The sequence below is a fragment of the Daucus carota genome, chromosome 6, assembly GCF_001625215.2.
Source record: "Daucus carota subsp. sativus chromosome 6, DH1 v3.0, whole genome shotgun sequence".
NCBI classification, from domain to species: Eukaryota; Viridiplantae; Streptophyta; class Magnoliopsida; order Apiales; family Apiaceae; genus Daucus; species Daucus carota.
In genome coordinates, this window is record NC_030386.2 from 5061467 (window position 1) to 5086028 (window position 24562).

Genomic DNA, 24562 nt, shown 5'->3' on the forward strand with positions numbered 1-24562 from the left:
TTTTTAGTGTTTTATTTGCCAAATGTATAAAACTTGCAAGATTGTCAATAAAACAATGATCTTTGTACAACATGATTCGAAAATAATAAGTTTTGCAATGTTTTTATAGAGTATTTTAGTTGCAGTATATAAGTGGTTTTCAAGTCTCCAATAAAAACTTGGTCTCCATAGAACTTATCCCTTGAATAATAATATAAAACAAACAGGGTCTTAAAAATATAGACGTTTTCAATTTATTTAGAATTTTTTTATCCTCTCCTTGTGAGAGTTGTTATGTGTTTTATTTTTACGTGTTTTGGTCTGATTCAATGTTGAGGACTTAAGATCTGCTGCATTTTCAAGATTTTATTCGGTGATAAAAATTTGAACAAAAATACAAATCAAATTAGTAGTGCTGAAGCGGGTGCATGTACATATATCATTTTCAACAAATCAAATCAGTAGATTGTCTGTCGAAGAAGATTGGATTAATCAAAGATATAATTTGCTTTTTCTTGTTCGACTTGATTATTTCTATTAATACTGTATAATTTTTCATTACTGAATTAATTCCTCTCAAAAAATATCCGATCGGGTAAACTTAAAATAAGTAGTTTTTACTTAAAACAAAGAAATGAAATAAAAGTTATAAGTAAGTCAAGACTTATAATTGATAAAAGTGTTTAGAAAAGAAGTAGAAGCATGAAACAAAAGTTAGCATTTTCAACTTGTTACAAATGCTTCTTGACTTTTACACCAACAATACGGATAAATGTCTCTAACTCGTAAACTCACAGGTCGGACTTTTAAACCCGGTCAAACACCAACATAATTCTGTGTACACAGATATATTAGTTGGAATTGGTTATTAATAGTATTAAAATTATTTTTTTTAATGGAGTCAATAATTTTGAAAATATCATCCATATCATTTATAATTTAATTGATATGATAATTATATATTCTTCGATTTTTTAAGAACTGCATTCTCATTTCAATAATTATTTTGATCATTTAATTAAAAATCCAACAAAAAAGATAGAATGAATAAAAAATGATTTAAATAAATTTTTTGATTATATAATTAAAAATACAACGAAAAGGATAGAATAAACAAAAAGTGTAATAATTAGTTTTAAACTTGTGTTCCAGTAAAAACTTTCCAACCATAACTTATCGTCTGTCATCTCAGGCAGTGAGTTGAACCCTGACTCAGCCCGAAAATTTATTAAAATAGATACTCCTTATAAGTCTATAAATCGTATTTGTGAGAAACTTTACTTAACCAATATTAAGATGATCAAAAGCCAGCAGGAAAGATTTATTTTTAGGATGAGCAAAAATCGACTGGACTCAATATTGCAAGATTATTTTGGAACTCTTAGTAGTCAAATACTAAAAATTTATTGAAAAACAAGCAGAATATGAAAGTGCTTGAAAAAAAAAGAATAATGATATGAGGTGAAGCGAAAAAGAAAAAAAGATTATTTTGGAAGGAGAGTAGACAGTCGACAAAGAATGATTGGAGACAACGTATTAGAGTAGTTGAGACTAGGTCTCGTGGCTTACAGAGATTATGAGGGTTATGGCGTTATGTTTTAAGGGAAGGGTTCATCTTAGTCATTACCAGATTCATTCGTGCCAATTAACATTGTTTAGGTAAGTTTCATGTGAAGAAGGCCATGGACTAAGGTATTATATTCTTATCATATTACACTTTGTTTTATTTATTATGATCTAAGCCGGGGGTCTGAGCTAAGGTATTATATTCTTATCATATTATATTTTATTTAATTTATTATGATTTAAGCCGGGGGTCTTCACGGAAACAATCTCTACCTTAAAGAGAGAGACATGACTTCCTGCTCTAAGCGGGATATATTGAGTATGTTTGATCCAAATGTTTGATTTGGTTCGACGTAGAGAGCCAAATTTTAAACTAGGCGGAACGAGAAAAGAAGCCCAAGTAAAGAGCCCAATCCACGAAAAAAACGCGGGAAAGCGTACAGTAATACTAATAGAGAGTGAATCCAGAGGGAAAGAAAGAAAAAAAGAGCAATAATTATCAAAGAAATGGAACAAGAATCTGCGAAATTCCCAGGATTTCCATATGAACAGCCATACTCAATACAAATTGATTTCATGAACGCACTCTATACTTGTCTCGATAATGGTGGCGTCTCAATGCTCGAGAGCCCCACTGGTAACTAGCTGCTGCTAATTTCCTTCATTTTACTGTTTTTTCAATAGCTACCCTTTTCAATTCTTTGTGGTTAAGTAGCCAAGACCCTTTTCGTAATTCTTGGCAAAACCCTGATGAGTATTATTTCAAGTGCTAACTTGTATGATTCTTGATTTTAATAGGTTTTTGTTTAAATATATTGTTGCTCTACCTACCCTTTGTCATTCTTGCTTTATTTTTTTTATTTTATTTGCAATTTTTGTTTTTGTTATATGATTTTCTGGAATTTTTTAGTAAAGCTGTTTTAGTAGGCAAGACCCTTTTAGTAATTCTTGGTTTTTTGTGAAGGGACTGGAAAAACCTTGAGTATAATTTGTAGTGCTCTGCAGTGGCTTGTTGATAGGAAGGAGAATGAAAGAATGGGAGTTTCGGTTGATTTGAATAGTAATAGTAATCGAATAGGGAATGAGCAATGTGGTTCAGATGATGAGCCTGATTGGATGAAGAATTTTGTGGTTAACAAGGACGACGAGGCAGTCGAGAAGAAAGCTAAGAAAGAAAGTAGATCAGGGTTTAGGTCCAAGAAAGTTGAGAAGAGTAGAAAAGTTGCTAACTTCACGGAGATTAAAGGTTACAAGAGGGATGATGGGAATGTTTCTAGTTTAGGGAAGAAGGGGGGAAAGGCGAGGGCTGAGGAAGTTGAGTTGGGGGATGAGGAGTTTTTGCTTGAAGAATATGAGAGTGGAGAGGAAGGAATTGGGATTTCAAAGCGGAAGGCTGGAGATGTTTTGATTAGTTCATCGAGTGAGGAGGATGGAGACGAAGATGAAACAGATGATGAAGAAGCAAAAGCTGCGATAAAGATATACTTTTGTAGTCGGACACATTCACAGTTATCGCAGTTTGTCAAGGAGTTACGGAAGACGGTTTTTGCAAGTACATTAAATGTCGTTAACTTGGGTTCTAGGAAGAATTTATGTATAAATGAAGGTAAATGGATATGTTTCATGCCATTATTGTTTATTCTTTTTTGTTTTTGATTGGGAACAAATTTATGTAGACTTAGGACTTGCAGTGTCACTAATTTGAATCTTTATGTGGGGGTAATCCTTTCAGAGGTTTTAAAGCTCGGGAATCCTGGTCAGATTAATGAGAGATGTTTGGAACTTCAAAAGAACAAGAAAGGAGATGTTTCCAAAAGGAAGGTACTAAACATGTCTTTGCTTTATCAGCTGACTTAAAACTATGTGGCAAATTAGGACATTCCTGAGTAAGATGGTACTGTTCAGATGCCTTATGAGGTGCATAATGTGCACTTGTTTTTAAACAAAATATGAACTGTAGCAACATGGATTTTTTTATGAACTCTAAAGGATAGCAGACTTTATTTATCACCTTAAAAAGTATGAATCAGATGTGTAAAACCATGTTCTGGTTGAATGCACTTGAGTACTAGGTAATATATATGTATAAATTTTGCTATGTTATGGTTCTCCTTTTCCCCACAATTTGTCATAATAGATGATAGTTAAGTTATAATATGATTTATTATATAGGCTCTGATCATTTTCAATACCATCCCATGTTGCTTAAAATAGAGTCTCCCCCTGGTTAGGCATAACCATACAATCTAATTACGAATTACCTGTGTAATTAAGTGATGACCAATAAAACTATTATGATACTCTCCGTTTGGCTTGCTAACATTAATGTTATTTAATTGCGCACTATGTTACACATAGGAAGAACATATGTTTTACTTGTAATTAATATTTTATTAAATATTTCTCTTATCATAACAAAGACTCAGCATGATGTTAATATCATTAGCCTCTATATATCATGGTGCTTTAGTATTGGGTGGTCACTATTTGTCAAAGCAACTTACCTCTAAAGTGCAGTTTAATTTCGTGTAGTGACTCCACCTTCATAGGAGATGTTGGCCTCTATTCGTTTGATTTAAATAGTGCTGGAATTTGATTGCAGAATTTAGGCACTGATGGAAGAGTAAGACGGACTACAGCGTCTTGCAAATGCCCTATGCTTAAAAAACGTAAGCAAACAAATATCAAGAGAGAGATAAAGGAGCAGGACCCTTTGGATATTGAAGACCTTGTTCACCTTGGAACGAAATTGGGAGCCTGCCCGTATTATGGCTCTCGCAGCATGGTTCCTGGAGCTGATCTGGTTATTCTTCCCTATCAGTCCCTTCTTTCAAAATCATCACGAGAGTCACTTGGCTTAGATTTGAAGAATAATATTGTTATTATAGACGAGGCACATAATCTAGCTGATTCTCTCATCAGCATGTATGATTCAAGAGTCACTTCATATCAGGTAAAAAAATTAGACAGTTATCTTCACAATTATAGCATCTTCTTGAAAGCCAGTTGTCGTTTTTCCTTAGCTGCTCTCCTTTTATTTTGTTTCTTCTCGCTTTTTCTCTGCTGTTTAGACACAGGAGAGATTTAAGTTTTTACTTGACTAAAAAGTTGAGTGTACATAAACAGAACAAGCACGCTTTTCTTTCTTCATACCTAGGTAACAATTAAAAGAATCTTTTTAAATTTAATTTATCTTAAGTTTGTAATAGTACTATAACCATCATTTCAGCTGGAGCATGTTCTTTCCCATTTAGAGATGTACATGCAACGATTTTGCAATATGTTGGGACCAGGCAACCGAAGATATATTCAAATCATGATTGTTCTTGCTCGAGCTTTTCTACAAACTTTATGCACAAACTCTGCAAGCGACATTGATACATTGTCTTCAGAGGATTCTTCTGGTTCAACTACATTAGATTCGTCTATGGCCATTAACGAGTTCTTATTTTCTCTCAATATTGACAATATAAACTTAGTTAAGCTGTTAGAGTATATAAACGAAAGCAATATAATTCACAAGGTCAGTGTTTTTCACTTTCTCTTATATCATTGTGCTTCCCACAATTTGCATTAGCTTCTTTTCATTGTAACTGCACTGATCTACTGTTTTCAGGTCAGTGGGTATGGAGACAAAGCAAGCTCACAAAAAGGTTCAGCACTAAAAGCTGATGGAGAAACTGCCGAACAGGGTAGCACTTTATCCTGCTTTCGAGCATTTGATGGCATGTTGCTTGCACTGACAAATAACAATGGTGATGGTAGGATAATAATTTCCAGGGCAAGATCAACTTGCTCCGAGAAACAAGGAGGATATCTTAAATATGTAATGCTCACTGGGGAAAAGATTTTTTCGGAGGTTTGCTCAAATTTATGATCCTAATTTTAAGTGTAATCATCTCAAATTTTTATTAAGATTTACCTGATCTGTGGATAGATTGCGGATCAAGCACATGCTGTGATAATGGCTGGTGGAACTCTACAACCTGTAGAAGAAACAAGGGAGAGACTTTTTCCATCTTTGCCACAAGACCGATTCCATTTCTTTTCATGTGGGCACATAGTCCCTTCTGAAAATATTTTACCAATTGCTGTTTCACGAGGTCCTTCTGGACAGTCCTTTGATTTCAGCTACAGCTGTAGAGGATCATCAGTTATGGTAAGCACGTGTTTATAATGAACACGGTCCCTTGCATGACTGGTTTTAGTGATCTGTAATCTTTGAAAAAATTCTTCTTTTGAAACAAATGCCTGATGTTATTGGCTTGAAATTGACAGGTTGAGGAGCTTGGCCTTTTGCTTTGCAACTTGGTATCAGTGATCCCTGAAGGAATTGTAGTCTTCTTTTCATCATTCGATTATGAAGGACAGGTGTATGATGCATGGAAAGCTTCTGGCATCCTAACAAGGATTATAAAGAAGAAACGTTTGTTTAGAGAACCTAGAAAAAGCACAGATGTGGAAACTGTGCTTAAGGAGTATAAAGAGACAATTGAGGCTGTAACTAGTGGAAATATAAAAGATGATTTAAAATCTTACACTGGTGCAATTTTACTTGCTGTTGTTGGTGGTAAGATATCAGAAGGTATTAATTTTAGTGATGGTATGGGACGATGCATAGTTATGGTTGGACTTCCGTACCCAAGTCCATCAGATGTTGAGCTTATAGAGAGGATTAAGCACATTGAAGGACTTGGAGACACGACATCAAATCGATCTTCCAATTATTCTGCTGATGCCAAATACTGTAATGGGAATGTTCAAACCGGGTTTGATATTCTACGAAGTTGCAAACGCAGAGGGAGAGAGTATTATGATAATCTTTGCATGAAAGCTGTAAATCAATCAATTGGTGCGTATTCAACAACAGGCAGCAGATTTCAGTTAGTATTGCAAATTTGTTTCAGTTGACTCTGACACATTTTCCTATTTTTGACATTGGTTATAGGGAGAGCAATTCGGCACAGAAATGATTATGCAGCTATCTTGTTGGTGGATGCTCGCTATGCATCTGGTTCTTCAAAGAGAATCTTTCCTCATCCTACTGATAAGCTTCCGCAGTGGATCAAATGCCGCCTCATTTCTGCAACTGGGACTTATGGGGATGTCCACAGACAACTGCATCAGTTTTTCAGGCTTAAGAAGCCAAAAGGATGACCATTTACTTATCAGAAGTAAAATCTGCGATTTTTTTTGTAAGATATCAGTATATACATTCTACATGTCAAGTTATATGTAAAACTTTAGTCATCTAGAGATTAAACAAATTTGCATTTTATTACTTGTAAAAGATAAGTAGTGTTCCGACTATATCATTACATTTTTATCGAATTATTCGAGATTAACTGTTAAACCATTCTTTTGGTCATCTACTAATCTGTATCTTCTTCCCATCAAAATCAGTCTTGTGTTGATTTTATAATATTTATGTATTTTCTTTTAGCATTTGTAAATGGTCTTTTGTACCTTTACTGCACTACCAGGTCTCAGTTTGGTGTTGCTTCATAAACCAAAAAAACTGCTGGTTTCTATAATACCTAATATTTGTATTGTTTCATCATAACTTGTGGAAATTTGTTGATTGATTTAAATAAAGAGAAAAGTTTCAGAAGCTAATTGATTTAGCTGTCGGAAATTGACTATACACTAGTCTTAACTTCCTATAGTGTCCTTATCTCAATGTAACAATTTGGACGGGTTAAATATGAAAGTCATCACTGACGTGGAGGTTATATATCACTTTGTTCACTGTCTCATTTAATCATTAAAGTCACAATAAATATCAATTAAGTACTTCCGAATTTCAGTTTAACGAGTAAAAATATTATTTATAGAGTTTTACACATTATTTTTGAATACTACCACAACCAAGTAAAAGGCTATGACTTCTACTATTTATGATAATATATTTAGATTTTTAAATTTTATTTACTATTTATTTTTTATTATATTAATACATTTTTTTGTTTTAATTAAAAATAAATACTAAATAAAATTGATAAAATCTGAATATATTATCATAAATGCTAGAAGTCATAACCTTTTAATTGGTTGTGGTAGTATTCAAAAATAATGTGTCAAACTCTCTAAATAATATTTTTACTCCTTGAAATGAAATTTGAAGGGACTTAATTGATATTTATTGTGACTTTAATGATTGAAATGAGACCCCGATAAGATTAGTGAGCAAAGTGATATATGACTTTCACTTCAGTGACCATTTTGATATTTAACCCCAATTTGGACCTCCCTTCTTATTATCTTCAACTCCTGGTTTGTAAAAACTACAAAGACATGACAAAATTAACTTTAATTATCTTATAATGAAAGAGTCATTGCCTATCATCTCTTATCATCATCCCACATACAGGACTTGTACACAAAGCCAATAGTAGCTGTGGACTGTGTTCTGGCTTTTGTCGCGAAAAAACAAAGTGAAATCTCAACGTACTGTCTCACTCTCTTTCAGCTGTACAAGAAAGCAACGTTCAAAGAGCAAGGAAAACAACAAAATTCTAGAAGTTGCTTTCTTGTTGCTGCTGGAGAGAGGTGACAAATAGATAAGCCTTACATTAAAACCTGTTAAGCCATGATTGGTGCTACAGGTGATATTATTCAGATTTACTAATGTTGTAGGTGATATTGTTATGATTTAGAGGCTGATATTTAGGCTTAATTTCTGTAGTTTATGGGCTGATTTCCAGGCCTTATTAGTTGTAATATTAGCTGTGTAACAAGCTTGTAATCTTGTATAAAAACAAGACTTTACAGTAATACAACTAAGGAAAATCAATTCCTGACATGGTATCAGAGCGAGGTTGGCAGAGGACTCAGGTTCGATCCCTGCCACCCCCAATATTCTCACAATTTATAGTGGCACGAATGGCAAATTAATGCTCCAAAGATGAGCGCCCGTGATCCACTCTTCGACCCATAAATGGGCTCTCGAGTGAGGGGGAATGTTAGAATATAAGATCCTGGAAAGGGCCATTCTCTAACACCTTGAGGTTTTAGAGTAACTGGTTCCTTGACATGGTATCAGAGCCAGGTTTTAGTGTTTCTTGGTAGTTCTCCAATTTCTTGGAAAACCAAAAAACAACACACCGTTTCTCGTTCCTCTGCCGAGGCAGAGTACCGGTCCATGGCAGCGGTCACTTCAGAGTTAAAATGGCTTAAAGCATTGCTGAATAGTTTAGGAGTGGCACACCCTCGGGCAATAAATTTATTCTGTGATAGTCAATCAGCACTCCATATTGCTCACAATCCCGTATTTCATGAGCGTACGAAGCACATTGAGGTTGATTGTCATTACGTCCGAGATGCAATTCAGGAAGGAATTATCTGTGCTAGTCATGTTAATACCAAAGAACAACTCGCGGATATCTTTACGAAAGCTTTGGGAAAGCAACAGTTTTTATACTTACTCAACAAGTTGGGCATTTGTAATTTACATGCTCCAACTTGAGGGGGGGTGTTAAGCCATGATTGGTGCTACAGGTGATATTATTCAGATTTACTAATGTTGTAGGTGATATTGTTATGATTTAGAGGCTGATATTTAGGCTTAATTTCTGTAGTTTATGGGCTGATTTCCAGGCCTTATTAGTTGTAATATTAGCTGTGTAACAAGCTTGTAATCTTGTATAAAAACAAGACTTTACAGTAATACAACTAAGGAAAATCAATTCCTGACAAAACCACACATGTAGGTTAGGAGAGTGTATCTGTTAGTAGACTAATTTTATTTACAAAAAGTGTTGAAATAAACCATATATGTCACTGCACTCTCTTCATGAACCTATGAAAGTGGCCTAGAACCTCCTTGTAGTAGCAGCAACACAAAAATGCAGCACTCCTGCAAATTATATACAGAATCCATCCAGAAAAGAGAACCCGGGTGTGGTGAACTGATTTGCAAGAAGAAGAAGAAGAGTACTTACACAGCTCACAGAAGCGTCGTGGTTCATAAAGAACATGTCGTCGTGAAGACCATACAAGAAGTGAAAATAAAAGAGGAGGAGAAGCCAGCAAGGGTCAATGAAAAGATAAGAGGAGGCTTTGTTGGCCAGAATGCACGAGAAAGGAGCTATATTTTGGCCAAAAAGATAAAAGAGCTGGAGATGCTGGACGCGTATAATATGGACCATGTGTTCGATGTACAAGAAGTTCTACACCACTACTCACACCTTACCAGCCCCGTTTATTTGGATATTGTTGACAAATTTTTCATTAACATGTATCCTGACTTCTACCTTCCACTGCCCCCCGTTCATGTTAACAAATTGATGAGAAGACTCAACACAGTTAAGGTTTAATTGCTGCAATCAAATGACGACTATTCTCTGTACAAAATATTGATATCTGTATGTTTCCAATCTTTTTTTCATTTGTGGTCATTTCTTTTGTTCAGTGCACTTGGATCCAGGATCACGTCACGGTTATTTAGACCTGTAGTTCATTTTTAATTTGTCTTCCCTCTGTTGCTAGTAAATTAATTGTATGAAGCATGAAATTATGATGTCAGTTTTCTGTATAGATATCTCGTGGTGGGGATTTTCTCATTATCAGTTTCCTGCCTGGTAAAATCTTAACAAAAATTGAAGAGAAAAACTCAGCAACTATTGCACCCCGGTGCAAGGACTAAATAACTTGGCAGATGAACAACACCAATGTCGAAAATGATCATTCCATTCAAAACTCAATGAAAATGTACAGCTATATTGTCTGCCTTTGAGCTAATGTCTCAGATTAAGTTGAAGAACGAAGGCCTGACTATACAAATATCTATACATCAATCACACAATATACAGCAATAGCAGATAAAATGAGTAGTAAACAAACACTTAAGCTCTATATCACAACCTTGCGACAATCCAGCCTAACCTGACCCATCGGTGCAGTCAATACACGATAATCTGAAAGCTTCATCATCACCAAGGCAAAGTCGCGCTGAAAGAGGTTCACATCTGAGGCATAAGCCCTGACCCAAGTCTCAGTTTCTTCCCCTGAAGTTAGTTGCTGATCAACAAAGAGGAGTCCTTTACCCTGCAGAAGACTCCTATAATATAAAGTGCCAAAACCTCTGCCAGGTCCCTCATAGTCCATCTTCATTGCTGTGTCTGGGATCGAGGAAACTGCAGAGACGTTTATAGTTGAAACTGAAGATGGTGAAGGTGAAAGGGGCAATGATGCTGTAGTTGATGCAGATGGTGACGGTGAAGACAATGGTGATGATGATGAGGATTGGTTATTGAAGCATTTTGATCTCAGGATGTCCAGGAAATCACTGTCCAAGGTTGAGTCTGGCACACCAGTCCCCTTAAAGTTGTTAAGCCGGCTGTGGAAGAATTTGCAGTGGATCATCCCAGTGCTGTGTGCTCCTGGTAAAAACAAAAGACCAAGACATGACAGGGATTAGTTTTCATAGTAGCACTTAATTATCGTCCTTCAATATTGCAATCAGTCCAAAGTAGAAGCAAAAAAGGTTAAGATCAAGGAAATATATATACTGGTACAGATGATCTGATTCAGTAAATATATTAGAGTAGTGATGCATAGTATTACTAGATTATACTAAGCATATAGGAAGTAAGATAGCTTTTCTTAGAAACTGGATTGAGTCTTCAATGCGGCATTATATGTATCCTAGTTAAAATGAAAATCATCCAATTCTAGTATCAACACAAAAACTTTTATATTACAAGGAGTAATATGCTCTTAGCATCTTCTATATTTGGGCTATGTGAACTTTAGTATACTACTTTAGCATTCCCCAGCTCTAAAGCTGATATCAAATTACTACTCTTTAATTGTTTTGCATCGAATTTGACTAGTTACTTCAGAGTTTTGAAGTGTAAACCTGGGAAAGTATTATTTTGCTAATATTGTTCATTCTAGAATACATTGAAGTTTTCACAAACCTCTGTTGAAATTCTTGAAAAAAAATATTTGATCATCGATTCTTAATTAATTAGTGGTATATATGATCAACCTATTTTGTAATCTATCTCAAATTCTAATATTATTCTTTTTATCCTCTGAACTCATTGTATGGCCTTCAAAAATCAACCTCTTTAGATATAAATTTTTGTGGTGTACCATTATCCCCAACTTCATGATGTAGAACATAACTAGAACAAATACAAGGTCATTCAAAATTTCAAAATCTGGTGGCATTATATATGTTCGATTTCTGCTCCTCAAAGGAGCTTTAACATTTTTTTGACAATTTCTTTCTTCTAATTGTAATTCATACTCTAGGTTTCTACTTTCAGAATATATTAGCTCAAGAAACTATATCTACAATGATTTTATAAACAGCTGCCTTTCAAATTTTTTATAGGAAATCTCTCAAAACATATAAGTTCCGCTAAATTTTTTGATCTAAACAATGGTTATATAGACATCACAGACCATCTAGGCACAAGGAAGAAGTTTCTGTTTGAAAATGGAAATAATTGAGTCAAACATGGCAATTTTAATGATGTCATATTTTGTTGTAAAGAAGCTTGGCTTTGCATAAAAAATGTAATGGTTTTAATTCTACAATGCGGTCCGCTAAGCTAGAGAATATTTTGGGAGAGGCCACTAAATGTGGTGAGGACGAAGGGACAACTGCCTTCAGTCGGTATATAAGAGATTGAGATGACTCTGATAGGTATTCATCGCTAAATGACTAAATTCAAGTCTATATTCATAAAGATGAAGTCCAACTGATTTTCTATTATCGGAAAGTTATTAAATGAGGCAAGAGGAATGCATAATCTACAGTTAAAACATGAAAACTATAAATATTGAATTCGAGCAGGTTACCTAACAGAGATACAGTTTCTCTTTCATCAAACCCCCTGGATGCAAATAAATCAGTGGTTCTTGAAAGATCGTCTAGGGGACTTGGAAGCTCGTATGTTGCAAGATCTGGGTATGCAACAGGGCTGTCTCTCCTCCCAGTGTGCAAAGGATAGAATGGACCACCAGCCTGTGCAAACAGAAAAGTACATATCAACTTTAGTGATAGAAGACTGAGTGTGTGTGTGTGTGTGTGTGTGTGTGTGTGTGTGTGTGTGAGGGAGAGAGGGACAGAGAGGGAGAGAGAGGGAGGGAGGGAGGGAGGGAGAGATATTAACCAAAACGACACTTTCTCTAGCAGCCAAGACAAGAATATCCGCACAAGAAACGATTCCAGGGCACTCATTTTCGAGTTGGGACTTGATCATATCAATTATATCAAACCCCTTTAAAGATTGATTGGGAAGAGAATCTTTCTCACTACCACTTCCACCAGCATCATCCAATAACACTGAGGCATCACAACCCTAACAACACATATTGCGCTCAATTACATAACCAACCAATTAATCAACAAACAAACAAATAAAAACCAGGGGCCAAATTGCAAACCATGTGTATATAAAAGTCATTAACAATAACTAAAAGCCAACTATATACATTCACAAGAAAAACTAAGTTTAGATTTCAATGCAGCATGATGAAAGGACTATATCAAATCCAACGTAATCATGAAGTCATTTTATATCTTCTTTATATTTAAAAACTATAAAAAAAAGTTCAGAACATTATGCTATTCTAGATGCCTTTGAAAGATGAACATCTTGCTGCCACTTTCACCAGAATTATCTAACACTAGGAGGCATCATAATTCTACAACATCAAACCGTAGATAACTAACCAATTAATTACCAAATAAACAGTAAACTAGGGCTTAAAATTGCAGCTCAAAGGTATATAAAATCATATATATATATAATTTCCTAGAAACACAATTAGATCCTGGCCAGACATGATAAAAGGACTACATTAAATCCAAATGTATTGATGAACACGCACAGCAGAGTATAAGATTGTACATCTTCTGCATATAATTTTAAAAAAGTTAAAAAAAATAAAAAAAATCAGAACATTATGCTATTTTAGACACCTTTGAGAAAATGAACATTATGCTACCACTTCTATTAGCATCATCCAATAATATGTAGGCATCAGAACCCTAACAGACAAAATCAACTTACACAATTGCATAAATAACCAATTTACTCATCAAACAAATCGTAAAATAAGGGCTCAAATAATGCAATTTAGGCCTACATGGCATTTGAACAAAAGTCTCCCCAAATCAGAAGAGCTAGTAACAATAATGAAAGTCCTAAATATACAATTCCCAAGCAAAACTAATGTTAGATCACAATCATATATGAGAAAGTAATTACATTAAATCGAAACACAATAATGGACGCGCACAGCAGAAAATAGTACATATCTGCATAAATGATGTATATGCATATGTATAAAATGCATAAAAAGACCGGTATCATCATCATCATTGATTCTACAACAATTACAATCATAATTCATCATCGATTCCACACCAGTTACAATCGCAATTAGACAGATGATTGAACATCTAAATACATAATAATATCTAAACTAAGTAATACATAGAAATACAAAGTAAAAACAGATAATATACCTCAATGAAACAGTCATGAAATACGAGCCTTAAGAGAGCAGGCGAAATATCAGGACGGAGCTGATGAATTTGACGAACCGACGATCGGACAATTTGTTCGGCACCAGGACAAGTATCGCGGTAAAAATCGTATTGAAGAGGCTGAATTTCATCGAAAGCTTCTGCGTATTTCTTATCGACTTTCTTCACCGAGTAAAAGATATTGGACGGCGACGAAAAAGTAGATGCAGTAGTAGTGGTAAAAGCACTTGTAGATGGAGGAGGATCAACGGAATCTTCAGTATACGAAGACGAGTACGATGAAGACGAAGAGTACAAAGAAGACGAAGAAGAGGCCTTGTTGATCTGGTTCTTTAGGGAGATGAAGACGCATAGTACGAACACTAGGAAGCTTATCTTTCTTGTTGAATCCATCTCTCTCTCTGTATCTCTCTGTCTGTCTCTCTCTCTCTCTCTCTCGTCTGTCTCTCTGGAATGATCGTCTCACTCTCTCGCTAGATATCTTTGTGTAGAATAGTGGAATGAACAGCAGACTTGTGTGAAGAGAGAAGGGGGTAACAGACTAACAGGGTACAAGGATTGGCGGGAAAGTTGTTTAAATGTCGAAAATGCCCCTGGCAGCTGCTTGTTACTTGTTTGGGTTCGTCCCTATAACAAGTAACAACCATCAAACAAAACGATTCGTTAAACTCCAAGAACGTTTTGGAATAAAACTCTCTCAGTTTCATAAATGTTGTCCTCTGTATGAATTTCACAGGTATAAGAGCCGTTCGGGTGAGTTTAAAATAAGTGATTCTTGCTTAAATTAAATAAGTGGAATACAAGTTAAAAGCAAGTTAAGACTTATAGGTGACTAAAATGTTTGGTAAATAAGTAGAAGCCCCGAAACAAAAGCTAGCATTCCTAGCCCGAAACAAAAGCTAGCATTCCTAGCTTTTTATAAGTACTTCTTGACTTTTGACACAAATAGTACGAAATAAGTGCTTTTAACTTATAAACCATAAAACCGGCTTTTAAGCCGTTGCCAAACAGCCTCTAAATATGTTACTTCATTTTTATTTCTATAAATTGCACCAAAAGCATCTTCAACAGGATTTGATATCATCTTTCGTAAAATTGGACCGGCAAGACATTATGTAAAATTTGCTAACATGTTTTCTTTTGATGATACTGGTTATATTAGTGGAATATGCTGCAAGTTTAAACTGCACAGAAACTAGTTCAATTCACTTTATTAAGAAAGTAACAAGTTCTTTATCTGAACAATATATCGCTGCAGATTTTTTACATGCCATGCCTCACGGCTCACAAGTCACAACCATGTATATCCATTGTTTGCCTTCTCCATTTTCTCCAACGAGAAGGCGAGAGAGAGGGAAGCAGATATTCATGGTCGATAATGTACACTGCCCCCAACTAGTATTTCATACCCCTGATTAACTGATCAACTGTGGAGCTCATTGGTTTCTAATATCATACAAGTACAGAAGCAGGCCCAAAAAAACTTTGAAATAATTCTCCAGTTCCTGAACCTCCAGACTGCAATACAGAACATTCCCAGCAGTCAAATTCTTCCATAAACAAACTTGTTTCCACCAATAAGAATCTGCAATATCCTGGCTACTCGATATACATTTTAATCAAGTTTTAGAAACCAGGACATTATGTTCTCTTAGATGTCTTTGAAACTGAGCTAGACGGCTTTGCAATTGTAGGATGCCTTCTGCCTTCTGAGAAAGAATTGCATTCAACCTGAAAACATAGTCATCCAGCTGATTTCCTGGTTGATCAGCCTCGACCAACAAATTCATCTCCTGCAGGAACAAAAAATAACAAGTCAGCTTATATTTTGCATGCATGAATTCCAATTCCTTTTAGATGAGAAGTACACAGCCCAAATTTTCAGCAAATAACTATAGAAATTCCAACATAATATATGGAACAAATACAGGATCTGTCGAACAAAATTTTCTAAAGATGATTTTCTCAAACATTAAGCTAAATCATTGATAATACATATGTGTTGCTAAAACTCACATACTTTCTCACTATAATTTTTTTACAGATGTTCCTCTTTAATGCAAGGGGGGCAAACTTGTTAAAATCATATAAAAAATGATAAGCTACTTGGCGCAAAAAAGAAAATGAAAAGCTCCTACTACATATTATTGGTTGATTTAGCAACGGGTATATGATCTTGCTCCATTTTGCTTATTATTTCCCCAAAAACTTCTTACAAACTTGGATATAAGATGCATGGAGCTAGCATTAGATAATATTCTCCATGTTGAAAACATAAACGTATGTTGCAAACCTCTCTGACAATATCCATAGTGTCCTCCACTTGTTTCCTATGAGCATTTACAAGGTCTTCCTCTTCCTGACAGACACACAAAAGAAGGTTAACTTGGACTTTAGAGCATAACCAGTAATGGTATATAACTAATTCTGCTACAGCTCCCACCTTTAGTAGAGCATTCAAATGATCATCAGGGTGTGAGATTTTTGAATCAATTTTTAACGGATTTTTCAGTTTTGTCTGGTCACTCAGTCTCCTCATTTTATCTTCTGTAGCATAGGATGCTTCGGGTTTCATACTTTTTTTCCATACTGGTTTCTCTGGCTCATAGAAGTCCTCTGGTGCATCATAAACCTTGCCATCAGCTTGTTCAGGCCATGAATCAGCTATGTCACTTTCATATGTTGACACCCGAGGTAAAGAAGATGATAACAGCATGGTGGTTGATTCCCTCAGGTTTACTATTGAAGATAAGGTATCTTTCTTGTTCCCTTTTGACAGACTCTTCACCCTACAATGTTATAAGAAGTAAATTTAACTATATTGGATAGAACAAGAACATGCAGAAATTTATAAGTTCAAATATATATTCCACCTGTCAGCATATCGTAAGGTGTTAAGAGTATGTTCACACGATCCAGCATTTGGTGAGATGCATGATATCATGACAGTCCGAGAGTTTCCAACAAATGAATCCCTAAGTACTTCAGTTAATTTACTGCCTCTAAATGGAATATGACCTTGGTCATTGTCAAGAGCTCGAATACATTCTTTTAGTGCAAGCAAGCTTTTATTGATCTCAGCACCTTCCATTCTGCATTAATAATCCCAAAAATTGGTAAGAACATTTAAAGTATAAAATGAGCAGGCAAATGACACCACAGTGAACATCAAGCATCAAGGTTCCACGTTTCAGATAAAGATCAAATATAAAGTGAATCAAGGTTCTCGTAGTTCATATTATGGTTAGCACTTTCATCAACTGCATTGTGATCCTTACAAGAAACCCTAAAGAAGGAATTTAAAATTACTGCTTATCAGTACTTGCCAATATTTTGCGGCTTGAATTTTTCCAAAGATGTTATAAAGCAACAAAGTAGAAAGCAAGCTGACTGACATTCTAGTTTTAAGTTTAAACAATCAAGCGGCTCAAAATGCATTTAAATAATTTTTGGAGTCGCTCAAAAGCAACCCTTGTTACTTAACTGATGCCTCACTGACTTATGGTCTAATATCTGACTCTTAAAGAATTTAGTACTGCTCAAGCAAAAAAAAACAGAGGAAATCCTCTATCAGCTACAAGATAAAGACCTTTCATAATAGGAAAAGTTCGTGCAAAAAGTATAATTAACCTTGTCTGCTTGTCGTTATCTGTAGTATCAGCTCCACGTTCACTTCCAGCAAGATCTATGAAGGAGAGTTTGCCGACAACTCTGGCTGGCTTAGAGTCACTCCCATCTGCTGACCTCTTCACAACAAGTTGGAGTATGGCATGTGACCGGGAAGATTCCTCGTTTGCGCCTGTAGTGCCAGTACTTCTAGTAGCATTGCCTCGCTCAATGAGCTCCTTGATTGTCTCCACATCTGATACTTTGTATTCTTGCAAACCCACAATGCAAACTTGTTTACTACCATCCTCCCGCATGCAAAGTTTCCTGCCACAGCAGAGTCAAAAACATGATACGTAACCCTTGTAAATAAAAGAAAAGTAACATGATAAATATAACACAGGTCAACTTACTTCCGATCATTAAGGAGGTCATAAAGTTTTCCTCCATAAATCTCAAAAAAACTAAAAAACAATTGAAATCCTTGATTCCGGTATGTATGGTGCATCAATCTTAATATATCTTTGGATGCCTTGAGTGGCAATGGCTTCATTGTAAAAGTCTTTCCACTCCCTGAAAACAATAGCAGGGGAACCATTTCTCATCTCTATTATAGCAGTTATAGTGCAAAGTTTGTACAAAGGAAGCTGTCAAAGGTGTCACATATACATCTTCTAACTTGTGGGATTGAGAATGTTAATTTTGGAAAAAACAGCACACTGGGTAAATATGTGTAAATTTATTTTGTTGCCAATGACAGTCATTTTAAATTTCATCTAAATAGAGCTCACATAGCAAAATCAAATCAATGTTTGTCCGTTGCACAACATCGGTAAAGAGGAAGAAAGAAGCATATCACATAAGCTGCTTTTAACCGCTAAAACAATATTGCAGGGGATCACCTGTTTGCCCATATGCGAAGCAAGTTGCTTTCGTCCGCTCAAATATTATTGGAACTATAGGCTCCACGGTTTCAAAATAAACCTACAGTAAAAGCATTAAAAGCAAGTTTCATCTCTGAGTGACAACCCATAATAGCTAGTATATTTTGTTCTCACTTATTTAATATCAAGTTATTTTATGCACTCACTTCATCATTTGAAACCTCCTCATTGAGCACTGCATCAAAAACAAATTCATGCTTTTCCACATACTCGGTTAAGTCAACCTGCAAAAGCAAGAGTAAATTATAAACAAAGTACAATTAAGACATGCCATTACTCAATTACAACTAATAAATCTAACCATGCTGCAATTGGCGTGCTCTAAAGCAGGTACTTATAAGTTATAATCAGTTTAGACAACTGAAAATATATGATAATACTGTAACAAATAACAGAAGTTACATTCTAAAAGGGTAATATTATGTTTTTCAAGTCAAATGACAAATTTAATATAAGCAACTGAAATAGTTTAAAACCTATTTCCTACTAATTCATTCACAGATTACAATGCTCTCATGCTAGTATTAGTATACACAAAATTTTAGTAATGGGAAATGTCAAATGGAAGTTCATTTGAGTATCAGGATATGTAGCAAGCTTTTTAATACATAGTTAAGCTTAAATTTGTTTGTTCTTCCTCCTAAATCTCAGGGTGTTGGGAGAGCTTAGTACCACTATATAGTAGATTGTAATATCTGATAACTGATAGCAGATACATAGGACACTAGTTCATATCAAAACAACATAACGTCCTACAGACATGCTGTATATGTTTTGATAGTAAACAAGCTGTATCAAGAAAAACAAATGTGCAGTTGTGCACCAGAAATGCGCATGCCAAAAATTGTGTCTGGGGATAGATAGGTGAACCTACCCTGGCCTTAGTTTTCCTGAAGTCATGTGGCCAAACTGGAGTGTATGATAAGAGTGCAAAATGACATATATAAAATCTTGGGAGAATCTGACATCAAGAGAAATATGCTAATCTCATATCACAAAATGCTTAAGGTTAGAGGCGGACTGTTATGCGGTGTGTTTATCTTAAAATATTATTGGTGAATCTACAAATTTTAACCAGGATACAAGTTAAAAAATTACAATTTGTCAATTAAACTACCTAAACACACCAGTTCTGGAAGGTGGTCCGAAATATATTATTTTTGATGCAGAGTCACAGTAGAATGGACTGAAACAAAGGTCATGGCAAGTTACTAGGACACAAATTCACAAAGAAATGGATATAAAGCCTATCTTCTTATACTGTTGATTTTCCACTATTATTTGAATTGGTAGCATTAGCTAGCACCAGTACAGTTGTACTCACCTTAAGTTTAGTCTCATGAACTGTTAAGAAATTCAATTGTGACTCTATAGTTACGATGTCTTCCTCATTTTTAACGAGCTCCTTTTTGTTAAGTGGTCTCTTTCGAACCTGTAATCAAGTCCACAGAAGTAAGAATTAGAGTATATGTTGCATGGAGCAAGATATTAAAAATACTATTCATAGCTTAATTGAATAAATAGTGTCTATCCAGAAAACAGAGGAAAATTACTTATGGTTAGACAATAGATAGGCCCTGCCAAAATTTTTTAAGAGAAATAGACGGCCTAAAAGTGGAAAACATACCACAACTTTAATCTTTGCCACATTGCTAGCCTTCTCTTTATCAGGTACAAAAGACTTAAAAGCATTGTTCTCCGGAAAACCACGATCTTTTATATTAAGTTTACTGGCTCCATAGTATGGCTCAGACTTATCAGAACTTTGACCGTGTGAAGAACGATACATAGCAGGAGCATCTACCATTGCAGGAATAGGAATCTGCCAGTGTAATTCCCATTATCAACAAAAGGAAAAAAATAAATTACAATATACCAGCATGAAGCTGACCAATATAAAACTCACCAATTAACATTATTTAAGTCAAAAATCAGAAGGTCATGCCTTATATTAGTATAAACACTTTTTAGTTAACACATATGAATTTGACCAAATCAGCATCATTAATAAATACGTACATCTCTGTCTACTATAAGTATGACTATGGCAGACTTACAACTACAGAATTCAGAGACAAACCCTCAATAGCTTTATGTATTTGGACTAAAAGCCTGAAAATTAGGAGATCAAATTCCGCACAAAATGTGCAGCTTCACTGAAATTCATATCGTATACACAGACCTTATAATGACAATACTGGTACAACATCTATAAACAAACCAGAAAACTTTTTATACTGCAATGACCTAATAAACATTTTAAAGCACTTAATAATGTAACTTCCAAGCAAGCGATTTTAACGATGAAAATAGCACTCCTCCCCAAAAAATTGCATAATTATATAGTTACTATCGTAAATTGCATCACATCACATCACACGCACGTACAAATAGAAAAGCAGAGCAATACCTCAGGAATAAGTTCAGTATCGAAAGCGTGCAGATCCAATAGACCAGGACTGAACTCACTAGGCTCATCACCTCCGTAATTATTCCCAACTTTCGAATTTCCCGGCGGAGTCAAAGGCGAATTTCCTCCTCCACCGTAAAATCCATAATCCTAACACAAATTGAACAGCACACATAACAATAAGATCTATATACATACAAACTCGATAAACAAATAATCTCGACATAACAGAGTCAGTGTAATTTTAATCTCGATAATCAACAATCGATATAAATTAATAAAATCCCGAGGCTATTAACTTATAAAGTTGTAACCTGTGTGGCAGCAGGATTGGAAGATTGTAGATGTTGTAGACCGGCGGTTTGAAGCCACCGGTTATTTGACGCCGACGATGAAGTGGTTTCAAACAAGTTATCGGAGAATTGTCTCTGATGATGTTTTGCCGGCGCACCAGATCTTTTTCCGATCATTTTTTTGGTTTTCTCTCTCTAGACGAGAGAGCGAGAAAAGGTATGAGTGACTGGACACTACTTCGGCAATTCAAATTGAGACTCTGCTCAGTTCGTATTCAGTATTCACCCTAATTTCAAATCTAACGTATTATTACGGCCTACGGGGACTCGGGGGAGCCACAAGTCCAAATAAATTATAGATTAATAAAGAAAAGCGTAAATCGGTGCAGCACCTTGCAGAGCTGTAGAGTTTAAGCAGTAAAGCGGAATTTTAAACGAGTCAATAAGTGGATTACTAATATATAATTAAATATTTAGTTATAATATTATTATATTTAAAAATAATATTATGTTGTGGTGATAGTTTAAATTTTTGAATATTTTTAAGATAATATATATTTTTAATTTTTTTAATACAATTATGGTTATATTATAAAATTTTAATATTTTAAAATTAAAAGATTAGAAAGTCAACATCATTTTGACCGCTTAATCCGCTTAATAGTCCGGTTAATTTTTAAAAACGTTTAATCTCCAGCTTAGTACAAAATCTAAACGTTTTAGAACTGATCCTGTTTTAAACTTACCATAAATAAAATATATTATTTTAATATGATGATCGATAATTTAGAATTTTTTTTTTTTACAATTTTCTTAGAGTTTTGACAAATATAATCAAGTTGGCTAAATTTTTTGAAAATGAAAATGTCTGTTATAGCGATTAAAAAAAAATAACAAATTATCTGTAATTCTTATTTATGATATCGGTGTATAGTTTTAACTAAGATTTCAAAAGGTTGAAGTGATAAAATTTTAACATATTATTTATAGTTTTTACTTAGAATATTATCATTTATGTAATTTTACCAAGAGGGCTCCTGGAATAGTTTACTTGTATTTTAAAAATATTATATCAATCATTTTTCAAATTGTAATAAACAAAATATGTTTTTTTAATATAATATTAAATGATTTGAAATATTTCTACATGTATTTAGGGGCTGTATTCGATTGGGAGTTTAAAGGATGTTTTTTCATTCATGAAATCTGAGAGTATTCAATTAGGATTCTTTAAAATTCATTAAAATTTTGGGGGTGTCCAATTGGATTATAAAATTATGCTACAAAATTTGATTGTATTCAATCAGGATTTTAAATTATGCGTAAAAATCCGATGATATTCAATTGAAATTGTTTAAAATCTATTAAAATCTGATGGTATTCAAATGCTTATAGATTTTTTTGGATTTCATTAAAAAATGAATTTCTTGGAATTTCTGAATGTATTTTAAGTTTTTTGAAGATTCACAAAACTCCATGAGATTTTAAAGTATTGTACTTAAATCCTAAAGAATCTATATTTACTCTATAACATTTTATCAAGAATCTGCATAATATCAAAATCACATACAATCTATTAAAATTCATAAATATTAAATAAATTATCGTTTCACTCAGCGCCCTCCCCCCTCTCAAAACCCTAGCCTCCATCAAAGATTTTTGAAGGGGCTTCTATCGATTTTCACCCGTGGAAAGCCCCGGTTTCTTTTTTCTATTTTCTTGTTTTGAAATCATTTTTCTCATTCAATAAGTTCTCAATTTATTTGAGTTTTGTTAGTCTCTCTTTCTTGTGAGAGTTGGTTTGTTTTGTTTTTTGTGTGTTTTGATGTTCTTCGTGATCGAAGTTATAGATCGGTATGATTTTCATGGGTTTGATTCAGGTTTAAAGGTTATTATGGGATCGAATCTATGGTCGATTGTTCAGAACAGTCATGTGAAAACCAATCAGATGAAAACAAGTGTGTATATTCAAAACTTCAAATCGCTTAATTGTCTCTCTAAGAACGAAGGATTCAACAGCGATATTCTTCAGCCTCTGTCCAATTTCGATTGTATTTGTAGATGCCGTATAATTTTTAATTAATGAATTGATTCATTTCAAAAAAAATTCATAAATTAAAAATAATTTATTAAAATCTCAATCGAATACACCATTATATTCGACAAATATAATTTACATGATAGAACCGGCTAATTGTTCAAACCAAACGAGCTCAGCTTAAGCCCAACAGACAAAACTCAACCCGAATTCCTTCCTTTACAAAGTAAGCGAATTTTAATGTTCATGATAAACAGGACCGACGCCACTTAAATGAATCGATATTGAGTTTTGTTCTCGAGCGGCTCTGTTCATTTACTGTTATAACTTATAAGAAGAGGATATACCCATAACGATATCGGTGTGAAAAGATGTGTCAAAACTATAGAGTTGATAATGGATGTCAAGTTGGTGTGCTAAGGCCTTGCTCCCGAGTTTTTTTAGGGGAGAAAGCAAGTGAATGTAAGTGAAAGCATGTGAAAGAAAGTGTGCTTTCACTTTCATCCCACTTTTGGAGTGAAAATTTTAGAGTGAAACTATGCTATATTTTCACTCACTTTCACTCGCTTTCCTCCCTTTAAAAAACTCGGGAGCACGAGTAGGAGTGAAAGTTAGATAACTTTACTTCCTCTTCACTTGCTTTCCTCCTTTTTTAAAACTCGGGAGCAGGGCGTAAGAGTTGCACATCTCATCCAATTAAAGAAAGCGTCAACAGAGCCAACCCACTACAAACCATTAGTGTTGCATTGGCATCTGAACATAAATATACCAGGAAGGCAGGAACCTCCACACATGGTGGGGTACAAGCTAAAATATATAGACATGTTTTGTTTGACCAAAATCACTACTACTAAACTTATGCTTCTCCTTATCTTCCCTATGAACCGACAGAAACAACAAACATACTCCTCTGTTGATCTGCCACTTAATAGAAAAATAGAGAGAACTAGATGGCTTGTTTCATGTTATTTTAATAACGATCCTGGAATCAAGCATCTGTACCTAGGCAAAAGATCCCTCAGGCCTCAGTAGACTCTGAAAGAAAGTAAGAAACAGAACATATGTTTAACATTCTAGAACCCTGAAGTAACAAGCCTTCTGATCTGAAACTCTTCATTGTTCTAAACAACTCCATTGCAGCTATTCGTTGCTACAACACAAGGCATGCCCTTGCTATGTCAAGGCCACCACCATTAACTCCAGATTAATCACGCAATC

At 34.7% G+C, this 24562-nt stretch overlaps 4 protein-coding genes across 4 annotated transcripts; 2 read left to right on the plus strand and 2 right to left on the minus strand.

Annotated features, from left to right (window-relative positions):
• The first annotated feature begins 1888 nt into the window (after positions 1 to 1888).
• On the plus strand, positions 1889 to 6921 carry LOC108225225 (uncharacterized). Its single transcript, XM_017400052.2, has 9 exons — positions 1889 to 2182; positions 2510 to 3151; positions 3278 to 3366; positions 4148 to 4498; positions 4775 to 5068; positions 5162 to 5404; positions 5483 to 5704; positions 5824 to 6397; positions 6494 to 6921. Exons 1-9 carry the CDS (start codon positions 2053 to 2055, stop codon positions 6700 to 6702), a joined length of 2754 nt encoding a protein of 917 aa, XP_017255541.1. The 5' UTR covers positions 1889 to 2052; the 3' UTR covers positions 6703 to 6921.
• Positions 6922 to 9389: 2468 nt separating this feature from the next.
• On the plus strand, positions 9390 to 9860 carry LOC108225666 (uncharacterized). Its single transcript, XM_017400592.1, has one exon. The coding sequence runs from the start codon at positions 9390 to 9392 to the stop codon at positions 9858 to 9860; it is 471 nt and encodes a 156-aa protein (XP_017256081.1).
• Positions 9861 to 10215: 355 nt separating this feature from the next.
• LOC108226763 (putative Peroxidase 48) lies at positions 10216 to 14636 on the minus strand. Its single transcript, XM_017401758.2, has 4 exons — positions 14033 to 14636; positions 12672 to 12860; positions 12358 to 12523; positions 10216 to 10925 (listed from the first exon to the last, which is right to left on the minus strand). Exons 1-4 carry the CDS (start codon positions 14444 to 14446, stop codon positions 10396 to 10398), a joined length of 1299 nt encoding a protein of 432 aa, XP_017257247.1. The 5' UTR covers positions 14447 to 14636; the 3' UTR covers positions 10216 to 10395.
• Positions 14637 to 15249: 613 nt separating this feature from the next.
• Positions 15250 to 21644, minus strand: LOC108193060 (kinesin-like protein KIN-13B). Its single transcript, XM_017359633.2, has 12 exons — positions 21328 to 21644; positions 21014 to 21163; positions 20231 to 20425; positions 19928 to 20035; positions 18750 to 18827; positions 18562 to 18643; positions 18073 to 18232; positions 17684 to 17986; positions 16927 to 17145; positions 16497 to 16842; positions 16347 to 16412; positions 15250 to 15846 (listed from the first exon to the last, which is right to left on the minus strand). Exons 1-12 carry the CDS (start codon positions 21481 to 21483, stop codon positions 15673 to 15675), a joined length of 2037 nt encoding a protein of 678 aa, XP_017215122.1. The 5' UTR covers positions 21484 to 21644; the 3' UTR covers positions 15250 to 15672.
• Positions 21645 to 24562: the final 2918 nt, after the last annotated feature.

Bases quoted from the DNA above. Each gene is read 5' to 3' on its own strand.
- LOC108225225 (XM_017400052.2), top strand. From the start codon at position 2,053: ATGGAACAAGAATCTGCGAAATTCCCAGGATTTCCATATGAACAGCCA. The intron at 4,499-4,774 runs GTAAAAAAATTA...CCATCATTTCAG, and splicing joins CAAGAGTCACTTCATATCAG to CTGGAGCATGTTCTTTCCCA. The intron at 5,069-5,161 runs GTCAGTGTTTTT...TACTGTTTTCAG, and splicing joins AAAGCAATATAATTCACAAG to GTCAGTGGGTATGGAGACAA.
- LOC108225666 (XM_017400592.1), top strand. From the start codon at position 9,390: ATGCAGCACTCCTGCAAATTATATACAGAATCCATCCAGAAAAGAGAA.
- LOC108226763 (XM_017401758.2), bottom strand. From the start codon at position 14,446: ATGGATTCAACAAGAAAGATAAGCTTCCTAGTGTTCGTACTATGCGTC. The intron at 12,524-12,671 runs GTTAATATCTCT...CTGTTTGCACAG, and splicing joins CTAGAGAAAGTGTCGTTTTG to GCTGGTGGTCCATTCTATCC. The intron at 10,926-12,357 runs GTAACCTGCTCG...TGTTTTTACCAG, and splicing joins AGAAACTGTATCTCTGTTAG to GAGCACACAGCACTGGGATG.
- LOC108193060 (XM_017359633.2), bottom strand. From the start codon at position 21,483: ATGATCGGAAAAAGATCTGGTGCGCCGGCAAAACATCATCAGAGACAA. The intron at 20,036-20,230 runs GTATGTTTTCCA...ACTTGATTACAG, and splicing joins TGGCAAAGATTAAAGTTGTG to GTTCGAAAGAGACCACTTAA. The intron at 16,843-16,926 runs GTGGAATATATA...ATAACATTGTAG, and splicing joins ACCTTACGATATGCTGACAG to GGTGAAGAGTCTGTCAAAAG.